We start from the raw sequence: 13,189 nt of genomic DNA, 5'->3' as shown, positions 1-13,189 counted from the left end.
TTGGTGGCTGGCTCAGATATCTCCTGAGTCAGCTCCTTGAGTATTCAAGGATGTATTTCATCAGGCCCTACCGATTTGAAGACATCTAACTTGTCTAAGTAATTTTTTTAACTTGTTCTTTCCCTAATTTAGCCTCAGATCCTACCTTACTTTCACTGGCATTCACTATGTTAGATGTCCAATCGCTACTAACCTTTCTGGCAAAAACTGAAACAAACAAGTCATTTAACTCTTCTGCCATTTCCACGTTTTCTGTTATTGTCTTTCCCCTCTCATTGAGTAATGGGCCTACCCTGTCCTTGATCGTCCTCTTGCTTCTAATGTATTTGTAGAATGTTTTCTTGTTACTCTTTATGTCTCTAGCTAGTTTAATCTGGTCCTGGTGATTTATTAATGTTTAATTTCTCCTCAAACCTCCTCTATTGGTGCTTCTGGAACAGTTCCTCAGATTTGTCACCTAAAAAGATTGGCTCAATTATGGGAATCTTCCTCACAGCCTCTGCTCTGAAGAGTGATATAAAGAATTCATTTAGCTTCTCTGCAAGGGCCTTGTCTTCTCTGAGTGCTCCTTTAGCACCTCAGTCATCCAGTGTCCCCATGGATTGCCTGGCAGGCTTTCTGCTTCTGGTATACTTTAAAAATGTGTTCGTGTTTGTGTCTTCTGCTAGTTGCTCTTCAAATTCTGTTTTTGGCCTGCCTAGTTCTACCTACACTCGACTTTCCACAGTTTATGTTCCTTTCTGTTTTCCTCAGTAAGATTTGACTTGCAATTTTGAAAGGATGTCTTTTTGTCTCCTCTTTTACTCTATTGTTTAGTGGTGAAGATTTTTTGGCCCTGTTACTGTTTTGTTTTTACTTGGGCTATACATATACACCTCTACCCCGATAGAACGCTGTCCTCGGGAGCCAAAAAAATCACACCGCGTTATAGCGAACTTGTTTTGATCCGCCGGAACGCACAGCCCTGCCCCCCCCCGAAGCGCTGCTTTACCGCGTTATAGCCAAATTCGTGTTGTATCGGGTCGTGTTATATCGGGGTAGAGGTGTAGTTTGAGCTGCTATTGTGTGTTTTTAAAAAGTTTCCATGCAGCTTGCAAGGATTTCACTCTTGTGACTGTTCCTTTTAATTTCCATTTAACTAGATTCTTCGTTCTTGTGTATTCCCCCATTTTGAAGCTACTGTGATGGGTTTCTTTGGTATTTTCCTCCCTACAAGACTGTTACATTTAATTACATTTTGGTTGTTATTACTGAGCAGTTCCAGCTATGTTCACCTCTTGGACCAGATCCTGTGCCACTCAGGACTAAATCAATAACTCCCCCTTCCCCCTTATGGGCTCCAGGACTAACTGCTCCAAGAAGAAGTTGTCACACAGCCTGGAGTGGCTCACAACCTCAGGGCAGACTGTCAAAAATAGGGCAGACACCCCAGACTGGTGGTATGTTCTATAATTAGATTTCACCAACCTAGTACCAAACGTGAACTCCTGGATCACCATACCAGTATTCCCATGGGAGCACAGACAGTCCTGTGAGACTCTCCAGTCTATTTTGCCACCCAGACAAACTGAACTTAGTGATAAATGGTCACTTACACCCAAAATTACACCATATTCAGGCTGCTTCCAGTTCCAAGAGACCAATCCCTTAGCCCAGATAAATTGCTACCTAGATCTGACACCAAAGACAAGGCCTGTCCCAATCCTGTAATAAACTATCTAAAGGTTTATTAACTAGGAAAAAGAAATGAGTTACTTACAGGTTAAAGAAAGCAAATAACCCACAGAAATGAGTTATCACCTAGATTCGGAGAGTGACAGAATTGTAGTGATCTGTCAATTCCAAGTGTCTTTCAGGGCAGACTCAGGAGGTAGCCCCTGGGGATCTCTGGCTTCAGTTTGGCTTCTCTTGCCCTGTGAGAGTTCAAACAGCAAAGAGATGAAAAATCTCCCCATCAACTATTTCTGTTTCCTGCTCCCAGCATTCAAAGCCAATGGACGAGGCCGGCACGTACTGCTCCATGAGTGGACTGGGCAGTTAACAAAGCTTTTGTCTTATAATGGCCCACCTAAATTTTGATAGTCCTCCTGGGAGTGCACAGTATCACCTAGGTGTGCATGGGGCTGCCAGTTGTGACCATGCCATCATCCTGACCCTTATTCTCCATCTGCCCCCAGGTGGTCGTTCATCTGACCGAGGACCTCCTGTCCCAAGCCGTGATGATGGTGGAGAACAGCCGGCCCACCCTGGTGATCAACCTGGCCGGAGCCCGGCAATACTGGCTGGAGGGCATGCTGCGCCACGAGATAGGTCAGAGCCGGGCTGGAGGCATGGGCCATGCGGGGCGCCGGGGATGTGGAGCCACGTGGGGACTCGCCTGGAATTAACGCTCCTGCTGTTGAAAGGGAATAAAATGGAGCAGCATGTTGCATGGCCTTTGTGGGGTGGGGTGGGCAGAAGGAGGCTGGAGCCTATCACGTCACAGAGCCAGGAGGCAGCCGTCCTTCCCTATAGGCTTCTGGGGTAACCACACTGGAAATAAAACCATGAACTGGGAGCACCTCAACCTCTCAAAGCTATTGACGATAGGAGGGAGGGAGGAGAAGAGCCAGAGGTGGTGAGGGGCTGCAGAGGCTGACTGGATCCAGTGCCAGGACCCCTTGGAGCTGGCTCTGCACAACGGTGGGTTGAGGACTCGGCACTGCATGGAGAATGCCGATGGAGGGAGGCACAGAGGGGGTTGTTTAGGGCAGCAGGCGGGGGTAGGATGCCAAGAAAAACTGCTCAGAATTTTTCACAGTGGACATTTTTTTCATTGCAAAATGGCTCTTTCTTCTTCTGTGATCCCCAAGGGGGAGTTGCCCCTTGGCAGCAAGTACAGAGCCCTCTTCGAAGCCGTATCTGTTGGGGAGCAGGAGCCCCCCCCCCCCGGTGGCATGAACACGTGGCACTGATGGCTGGAAGAGCCGAAGCACCCTCGGCCATGCCCATTGCTGTGAGGGAGGGTTAACGCGAGTGCTGGAATGAGTTGAAAAGGTGTTAGTGCAGACTTAGGACAGGGCAGGATGGTGCTAGGGCAGTGTTAGTGCAGCGTAGGAGCACTACCACTATAGTCACACACAGTTACACCCAAGGAGAGGGATGGCTCAGTGGTTTGAGCATGGGCCTGCTTAACCCAGGGTTATGAATTCAATCCTTGAGGGGGCCATTTAGGGATCTGGGGCAAAAATCTGTCTGGGGATTGGTCCTGCTTTGAGCAGGGGGTTGGACTAGATACCTCCTGAGGTCCCTTCCAACCCTGATATTCTATGATTCATTAAACCAGGGTTGCAAAATCAAGCCTTCAGAAGCACTAGAATTAGGGCTCCCCTTCCAACCTCCCTTTGGTCTCCTTGTGCATATGCATTAGGATACAGGATCACATGCTACTTTTTCCATAGGACCCTGCCTCATTCAGTGCCCATGGAAAGACCATTCAGAGCTCTCAGCCAGAAGGGGCCAGACAAAGGTGTCCCCTCCCAGAAGGTGCTTTCTCAGGGCTAGGATGGGAGATGGCAGGGAGAAAGACGCACATTGGAAGGGGTGCCAGTGCCACCTTGGCATCCCAAGTGCAAGTGGTGGGGGGAGCTCTAGAGCAGGGGTTCTCAACCTTTTTCTGTCTGAGGCCTCCCCCAACATGCTATAAGAACTCCGTGGCCCACCAATGCCGTATAAAAGCCAGAGCCAGCGTTAGAGGGGAGTACGCAGGGTAATTGCCCGGTGCCCCAAACCACAGGGGGCCCTGCTGAGCTCAGCCCCAGGTAGCAGGGCTCAGTGCACCGGGCTTCAGCCCTGCACAGTGGTTCTTCAGCTTTCTGCCCTGGGCCCCAGCACGTCTAACACTGGCCCTGCTTGGCGGAGCCCCTGGAACCTGCTCACTGCCCCCGCAGCGGGCCCCGGATCCCTGGTTGAGAAGCACTGCTCTAGAGAGAGGCCTGAGGGAGGGTTGTTCATGTCTAGTTATTGAACCATGGAGCCTAGATTTTGTAAAAGTTTGTTAATCTCAGCAGTGAGGCCATCTGGCCCTGGGGGACAGTTTAGATATCAAAGGATTAATTGAGTATTGTTCCAGCCTCCTGCCACCAGCTAGTGACTGCTGTGCCCCTTAGCTCTGAGGGAGAAGATCAAATGGCAGCGGTTTTGTCAGAGAGACAAGGTGGGGGAGGTAAAACCTTCTCTTGGACCAATTTCTGTTGGTGAGAGAGACCAGCTTTTCTTAGACTTTTATCTGCTGAAAGAGCAGCTGTGGGGTAGGGGGAGTTCGCCATGTCCCTTATCAACGTGGGGAACGATTTCCCCCCAATGCGCCTGATTTCCCAGCCCCATTGCCCGGGAGCTTTGCACGGGGTGCGCGAGACACGGGTTGTAGCTGACTGATTTCTCTCCCTTGTCTTCTCTAGGCACTCACTACATCCGTGGGGTGAATAACGCCCGCCAGCCTTGGCACAGCCTGGAGGGCCGTAAGCGGTACGGCCTGAAGCCTGCTAACCCCACAGAAGAAGGCCTGGCTAGTCTGCACAGTGTCCTCTTCCGTAAGCAGCCCTTTCTGTGGCGGGCAGCACTGCTCTACTACACCGTCCACCAGGCCACTCACATGTCCTTCAGCGCGCTCTTCCAGCACTTGGAGCAGTACGTGCAGGACGCCCGCGTCCGCTGGGAGTACTGCGTGCGGGCAAAACGAGGCCAGACGGACACCTCGCAGCCAGGTGGGCAGATGGCTCCACTGCCGTGGGTGGGAATGGGACTTGGTGACTGGGCTGGGAGGCTGGGGTCTGTTCCCAGCTCTGCTACTGCCCGGGGTGAGTCTCTGTTCCTCATCAGAGCACAGTGGGTCTCTTGCTGTGGCTGTGCAGGGCTGGGGGGTTGCTGTTTTAGCTGGGGATTGGCAGGAAAGGGAGGGTCAGCATGGAGGGCAGGTGGCAGGAGGGGGATGGTGCAGACACCGATCAGCACAGGCTCCAGCATGAGAACAGTACAAGGCCGTCGTGTCACAGCTGGGCCCTGCTCTGGCTGTGGCATCCGTGGTGGCCCCTGCCAGCAGCTCCTTTCTAAGCTGAGCTCACGTGGCTGGGGAAGGGGGCACCCTGGCGGGGGCGGGGGGGGGAGGGGAGGAGAGGGTCTGCCCTGAAGAGTTCTGCCTTTCTTGTGTCGCTCTGACTAGCTTTGAAGGTGACACTATCCCTTTAAGTCCTCTGCAAAAATGAGTTAAAAAAGTAGCCTCAGATCCTAGCCCAGCCGTTCTGCCCCTGTCATTTGGCTGTGAGAGACCCACCTGAGCCAGAAGAGAAACTGGCTGCCTGCAGAGGGGCAACAGTGAAACTGACGAGATGGACTGTAGGATATGGAGTCTCTATGCATAACTCCTCTGACGCCCCCACGCCGGCACCTCAGCCTCACTTTTTGCTGTAGCTCTTGCAGAGTTGGGTCTGTCCAGGGCTTTTCAGGAAGTGTTACGCAGAGTCCAAGGCAGCGCTGCGGTAGCCGGAGCCCTGAACTTGGGTGATAGTAACAGCTCCCATGCGTCACAGCTGGGGGAACCAGCCTGTGTGTTTGTCAGACAGATACTTACACTTAACACTCAGAGCCCTTGTAGAGGGTCATCGAGATACCGAGATTACAAAGAGCGCTGCCGCTGCTCATGCTTTTCATAGATTTTAGGGCCAGGAGGGGTCACTGTGACCATCCCTCCTGCGTACACAGCTGGAGAATGTCACCAGGGATCCCTGCGGCAGCCCCATCACTCAGAGGGACTTAGACGCTTGACTCCCATTGGTTTCACTGGGAGCTAGGCACTGGAATACTTTTGAGCAGCTGCTCCTGTCGTTGTTTAAAGACTCCAGGAGACGTTGAATCCACCACACCTCTCTGTCAGTTTTTTCAATGGTTAATCATAGAATATCAGGGTTGGGGGGGGGACCTCAGGAGGTCATCTAGTCCCACCCCCTGCTCAAAGGGGGACCAATCCCCAGACAGATTTTTGCCCCAGATCCCTAAATGGCCCCCTCAAGGATTGAACTCACAACCCTGGGTTTAGCAGGCCAATGCTCAAACCACTGAGCCATCCCTCCCTGCACTTAATTACCCTCATCTAGTTTCAATGTCCAGTCCTTGGATTTTGTTCTGACTTTATTTGCTACATTAGAGTCCTCTACTAGTGCGTCACTTGTGGGGTATTGAAAACTATGTTACCATTACCAGCACTACCACTTTAAATTATAATGGGTTTCCTGCTCCTGCTTGCAGGCTAGGGGGCTCGGTAGGGAAGTGTGTGATCTGGGCATAGCAACAGTCAGTCTGTGGAAAGCCAGCCTAGAGCAAAGTGGGATGAGTTAGGCCTCTCTCTGTCTTAGGGAGCAGCCTGCTTTGTCTCTCTCTGCATTTTTTTTTGGTTGTTTTGGGTTTGGGATCTGGACTCTATGGGTACATCTACACGTGCAGCTAGGGGTGTGATTCCCAGCTTGAGGCAGCTCTCACCCAGCTAGCTCACTAAAAATCAAGTGTAGCCATGAGCTAGGCATGCTGAGTATGTGCCAGACTTTCAGACAGGTACATACTTAGGGGTGGCTGGTCCGTCCTGCAGCTTGCACTGCCACAGCTACGCTCTGGTTTTAGCACCCTGTCTCTCCTCAAGCTGCACCCCAGCTCGAAGTGTAGACATAGTCTAAGAAATGACCTAGCACTACATGGCAGCCTGCAGAAAGAGTATTGTGTGTGTGTGTGTGTGTGTGCGCGCGCCGGGAACGTAACACAGAACGCTGGGACAGCTTCTTTAGGAAAGAAAAATAAAAGAGGACGATGAAGAGTAGAGATAAAATGGCTACCTACTGCAGTCTGGAGTGTTTCCAATTTAATGGGGGGAAAAAAGGAAGATTTTGCAACATACATTCAGAGACTTGAGCAGTATTTTTACGCGTATGCTGTAGAGGATACAGATAAACAGAGGGCTGTTTTCCTAACGTTGGTGGGAAAAATGACATTTACCATCCTTAAGCTTGTGTTGTCCACAGAAACCTGCTGAGCTGGAGTATAAAGGAGAGTCTAGAACAGTGGTTTTCAAACTTTTTTCATTTGTAGACCCCCTAAAGATTTCAAATGGAGGTGCAGACCCCTTTGGAGATCTTAGCCATAGTCTGTGAACCCCTAGGGGTCTCTGGACCACAAGTTGAGAACCACTGGTCTGAAGAAACCAGGTCATACAGCTTCTCTCAGAGCCCCTTAACCTGCAAGCAGGCCCAGGAAACCCCTTCTAGTTTTCAGCGAGAGCTTTAATTTTCTCCTAAGCAGATTTCATCTCCTCACTCTTCACCCCCTTTTCCAGGTCAGTAATAAATATATTGGAGACGGCTGGTCCTAGTACTGACCCCAGCCCACTGGACTTGCTTCTGACCTCACTTACACCAGCTCTTTCCTAGTCTAACGCTAAGGGATGTCTACACTTGGAGCTAGGGCTGCAGTGCTGAGCGTGTGGAGACGTATTCACGGTAGTGCTTATCGAGCCAGCACATTACAAGCAGGAGTGTAGCCGCAGGAGCACTGGCTGCCCCATGTACGTACCCAGGGGGCCTGGGCGGGTTTGTACTTGGGGTGGCCAGCCTGTGCCACTGCCATGCTCCTGCAGCTACACTATGATCCTTGTAGCTGATGAGAGCCAGCACGGCATGTCTGTGTGAGCTGGGCACTGCATCCCTCGCTCCAAGTACAGACACCCCCCAGCTGACGTCCGTTGAAATGCTGTTGATTTGCACCAGGGTGGGAGGAAAATTAGGTCCACAGCAGCCAGCATGTTGGGAGGTGGCTGGGCTCCCATTTCTCCTCCTTGCTCTCTTCCAGGCTGTTTCAGTAAGGATCAAGTGTATCTGGATGGAATTCTCCGCATCCTGAGGCATCGGCAGACTATTGACTTCCGGTTGCTGGCAGCTCTGGGCAAGGTAACAGCCTGGAGTGATGGACAGAACCCGTTTCCTGGTGTGAAATCAGTACATGGGAACGGTTCTGCTGCAGGATGGGCCACAGTTTATGGATTATTTATGTGGTGTTTTTACACCCCCAGCCAGTGCAATAACCAGGGTTCTTCCCCTTGGTCTCAGGGACGTAATCGTAAACTTTGCTATTTGATTAATGTAAATACTCAGGAGATTAACATGAAAAACCCAGCTTTGGTCATTAACCCTCTTCTTAAATAATGGAATTTAGCACAAATACTGAAGAGGAAATTACTGGGGAAAGGGATGTACTCAGGAAAGCCAAGGCACAATTGGAGCTGCAGCTAGCAAGGGATGTGAAGGGTAACAAGAAGGGTTTCTACAGGTATGTTAGCAACAAGAAGGTGGTATGGGAAAGTGTGGGACCCTTACTGAGGGGAGGGAGGCACCTAGTGACACATGATGAGGAAAAAGCTGAAGTACTCAATGCTTTTTTTGCCTCAGTCTTCACAGACAAGAGCAGCTCCCAGACTGCTGCACCGGGCAACACAGCATGGGGAGGAGGTGAGCAGCCCTCACTGGTGAAAGAACAGGTTAAGGACTATTTAGAAAAGCTGGACATGCACAAGTCCATGGGTCCAGATCTAACGCACCCAAGGGTGCTGAGGGAGTTGGCTGACATGATTGCAGAGCCATTGGCCATTATCTTTGAAAACTCATGGCAATGGGGGGGAGGTCCCGGACGATTGGAAAAAGGCAAATATAGTGCCCCAGGAAAGAAAGAGAACCCAGGGAACTACGGACCAGTCAGCCTCACTTCAGTCCCTGGCAAAATCATGGAGCAGGTCCTCAAGGAATCCATTTTGAAGCACTTGGAGGAGAGGAAGGTGATCAGGAACAGTCAACATGGAGTCACCAAGGGCAAGTCATGCCCATGGGTGGCAAGTTTGTAGAAATTTTGGTGGTGCCCAGAACCCGCCGCCCAACTCCGCCCCCCCAAACTCCGCCCCCACCTGCCTAAGGCTCTGGGAGGGAGCTTGGGGGGGGAGGTTTGGGGTGCAGATCCTGGGCTGGGGATTAGGGTGCAGGAGGGGTGCAGGCTTTGGGATGGAGTTTGGATGATGGGTGCAGGCTCCGGGCTGGGGCAGGGGGTGGGTGTGCAGGACGGAGTGAGGGGTGCAGGCTTTGGGAGGGAGTTTGGGTGCAGGCTCTGGGCTGGGGTGGGGGCATAGGAAGGGGTGAGGGGTGCAGGCTCTGGGAAGGAGTTTGGGGGTGGGAAAGGGTGTGTGGGAAGGGGGAGGGGATGCACCCTCTGGGAGGGAGTTTGGGGATAGGAGGGGGTGCAGGGGTGAGGGCTGTGGGGCTGGGGATGAGGGGTTCATGATGCAGGAGGGGCTCAGGGCAGAGGGTTGGGGTGTGGGGTGAGGGCTGTGGGGCTGAGGATGAGAGGGGTTCATGCTGCGGGGGGGGCTCAGGGCTGGGGCTGAGGATTAGGGTGCGGGGGGATGAGGGCTCTGGCTGGGGATGAGGGTTTGGGGCGTTGGAGAGGCTCAGGGCTAGGGCAGAAGGGCAGGGTAAGGGCAGCCTGCCTTGCCATTAGTGGAGGGCAGGCACTAGGACCCTGGGGCAGCAGACAGCAGTTCTGCCAGGAGCCGCAGGGGAGAGGCAGCCACTGCTTTTTGTCAGGCAGGGACACAGCGCGGCGGGGGGGTGGGGGGGGAGGGGGAGGCGGACACACAGGGGGAGGGGTGGAAGGCGGGGGCTGGGACCTGCTCCAGGCAGGGACGTGGCGTGGCGGGGTGGGGCGGGGAGACCCACGGGGTCCGGGGCCCGATCCAGGCAGGGCCAGGGAAGAGACCCAGCTCCAAATATTGCTGGAGCAGGGCCCCCAGCCCTGAATATTCCTGGAGCCCGAGCACCACACATTTGTATAACCTGCCGCCTATGGTCATGCCTGACCAACCTGATTGCCTTCTATGATGAGATAACTGACTCTGTGGATATGCGGAAAGCAGTAGATGTGATATATCTTGACTTTAGCAAAGCTTTTGATACGGTCTCCCACAGTATTCTTGCCAGCAAGTTAAAGAAGTATGGGCTGAATGAATGGACTATAAGGTGGATAGAAAGCTGGCTAGATCGTCAGGCTCAACGGGTAGTGATCAACGGCTCGATGTCTAGTTGGCAGCCAGTAGCAAGAGGAATGCCCCAGGGGTCAGTCCTGGGGCTGGTTTTGTTCAACATCTTTATTAATGATCTGGATGATGGGATAGATTGCACCCCCAGCAAGTTCACAGACGACACTAAGCTGGGAGGAGTGGTAGATATACTGGAGGGTAGGGATAGGGTCCAGAGTGACCTAGACAAATTGGAGGATTGGGCCAAAAGATGAGGTTCAACAAGGACAAGTGCAGAGTCCTTCACTTAGGACGGAAGAATCCCATGCACTGCTACAGGCTGGGGACTGACTGGCAAAGCAGCAGTTCTGCAGAAAAGGACCTGGGGATTACACTAGACGAGAAGCTGGATATGAGTCAGCAGTGTGCCCTTGTTGCCAAGAAAGACAACGGCATATTGGGCTGTATTAGTAGGAGCATTGCCAGCAGATCGAGGGAAGTGATTATTCCCCTCTATTTGGCACTGGTGAGGCCACATCTGGAGTATTGCGTCCAGTTTTGGTCCCCCCACTACAGAAAGGATGTGGACAAATTGGAGAGAGTCCAGCAGAGGGCAACAAAAATTATTAGGGGGCTGGGGCACATGACTTACGAGAAGAGGCTGAGGGAACTGGGCTTATTAGGTCTGCAGAAGAGAAGAGTGAGGGGGGGATTTGATAGCAGCCTTCAACTATCTGAAGTGGGGTTCCAAAGAGGATGGAGCTCGGCTGTTCTCAGTGGTGGCAGATGACAGACCAAGGAGCAATGGTCTCAAGCTGCAGTGGGGGAGGTCTAGGTTGGATATTAGGAAACACTATTTCACTAGGCAGGTGGTGAAGCACTGGAATGGGTTACCTAGGGAGGTGGTGTAATCTTCTTCCTTAGAGGTTTTTAAGGCCTGGCTTGACAAAGCCCTGGCTGGGATGATTTAGTTGGGTTTGGTCCTGCTTTGAGCAGGGGGTTGGACTAGATACCTCCCGAGGTCTCTTCCAACCCTGATATTCCTTGATTCTATGAGTGTTGTTAAGCAAGACACAAAAAGTAATTCTTCCACTCTACACTGGTAAGGCTTCAAGTGGAGTATTGTGTCCACATCTGGGCACTACACTTTGGGAAAGATGTGGACCAACTGGAGAAAGTCCAGAGAAGAGCCACAAAAATGATGGTCTAGAAAACATGACCTGTGAGGAAAGACTGAAAAAATTGGGTTTGTTTAGTCTGGAGAAGAGAAGCCTGGTGGGGAGGGGAGGGACATAACAACAGTCTTCAAGTACATAAAAGGTTGTTATAAAGCGGGGGGTGAAAAATTGTTCTCCTTAACCACTGAGGACAGGACAAAAAGTAATGGACTTAAACTGCGGTAAGGGAGATTTAGGTTGGACATTAGGAAATACTTCCTAACTGAAGGGTAGCCGAGCACTGGCGCAGATAGCCTAGGGAGGTTGTAGAATCTCTGTTGTCGGAGGTTTTTAAGAACAGGTTTGCCAAACACCTGCCAGGGATGCCTAGATAATACTTAGTCCTGCCTCAGTGCAGGGGACTGGACTAGACGCCCTATCCAGGTCCCTTCCTGTCCTGAATTTCTATGAAAAAGAAATTTGAGAGAATGGAAACAAGTCTGAGTGATGGAAACAAATGGTGACATAAAACAACCATAGAACACAACCTAGGGCTGACACTTAGTACTCGTTACCTTTCCTAGCCAATCAAGTAGATTCTCTCCTGTCCTAGTCCCCAGGAGCTAGGACAGCATCTTCCTTGCATCATCACCCCTCACCCAGGTTCTTTCTCGGTGGCGGGAGGCTGCAGCATGTCTCTCTCCACCCTGTGAGACACTGAATCAGTCCTTTGCCTTTCTGCGGAGGGCGTCTCCTCGCTGCCTTAGCAGCCTATCTCACTTCAGTGGACTTATGGGTTATCGTTGATGGTTTGCCACTGACCGTTTGGGCTGCTGCAGTGGTGGACAAGAGCACTCTACGGTATGTAATTGGCTAGCCAGCGAGGGGGGTGGCAATCACTTCCCACTTTAATGGGCTTTCCTCAAGACCCGTAAGGGCCTAATTTTCAATCTAGTTGCATTATCCCTTAAAAATAACCCGTGCACACATCTTGCAGTGATTGAGGATCGGTAAGTTACAAGCTTTCAGCAGAGACCTCACAAGCTGCCCGCCCTTCATGGATAAATACCTTGGAGGCAGTGTATTAGGCACAGTGAGTTTGTCAGGTCTGAGCCAGGCATTGCTTGTAAAGGACAGTGACCCCTTTCCTGGCAGGCGCCAGTGGGTCTCAGTAGGTAACTCTCTTCCCCCTGTACAGGGAGTTGAATTCACAGGAGTGTCTCTTGAGCAGATCACACCGAGCCCCTCCGTACCTCAGGCCAGGTTTCAGGCAGTATCGGTCTCGTACAAAGACTGCAGAGCATATGCTCGTATGACAGGGAGGGGTTCCCTGAGACTGCTCGCTCATGTGGCAGCTTGCACGTACGTGGCTCAGCGTGCCAGACTCCTCCGCAGAGTCCTGCAGAGGGGGTTGACGTCTGCCTGCTGTCCCACTCGGCATCCACAGGACGTGCTGACTCGTGTACATCCCTGGACTGGTGGATGGACCTTGCCAGTGTACACAACGGGTTCCCTTTTCCCCAACCCTCCCCTCAGTGTCCCTAGTCACAGATGCTTCATCTATTGGCCAGGGAGGACTTTCAGGCTCAGGATCTCTGTCTCCACATCAGTGTTTGAGAGAGTTCAGCTGGTCACCCGGCCCGTCAAGCGTATCTGCCTCACACCGAAGGTCACTCTGTGCAAGTGTCCATGGAGAGCACTGCTGCGATGGTCTGGTTAAACAAGCAGAGAGGTGCCAGTCCAATGAACCTGGGGACTTTCTGCATCAATAATGGACTAGTGCTCAAAGCATCCCCCCCTCCCAGCTCTCAGAAATGTCTAGTGAACCATCTCAGCAGTGATCACAAACGGTCCCTCGGACTCACCATCGCAGAGGCCGTTTTCTGGATGTGGGTAATGGCAACAATAGACCTGTTCACCACCCGCCAATCAGGAAGTATCAGCAGTTCTGTTC

The 13,189-nt window shown here is 51.9% G+C and overlaps 1 protein-coding gene across 1 annotated transcript in view; it reads left to right on the top strand.

The window, feature by feature from the left end:
* KIAA0895L (KIAA0895 like) overlaps window positions 1-13,189 on the top strand; it is a 46,248-nt gene that overhangs the window by 30,461 nt on the left and 2,598 nt on the right. Inside the window, exons 4-6 of the mRNA XM_039503976.1 lie at window positions 2,178-2,310; window positions 4,440-4,745; window positions 7,870-7,967. Coding sequence (XP_039359910.1) covers window positions 2,178-2,310; window positions 4,440-4,745; window positions 7,870-7,967 — 537 coding nt within the window. The remainder of the gene's footprint in view (window positions 1-2,177; window positions 2,311-4,439; window positions 4,746-7,869; window positions 7,968-13,189) is intronic.

This window comes from Mauremys reevesii, linkage group 16 (assembly GCF_016161935.1).
Source record: "Mauremys reevesii isolate NIE-2019 linkage group 16, ASM1616193v1, whole genome shotgun sequence".
NCBI lineage: Eukaryota > Metazoa > Chordata > Testudines > Geoemydidae > Mauremys > Mauremys reevesii.
The sequence above is the reverse complement of the archived record's forward strand: the minus strand, read 5'-3'. Positions and strand labels throughout refer to the sequence as shown.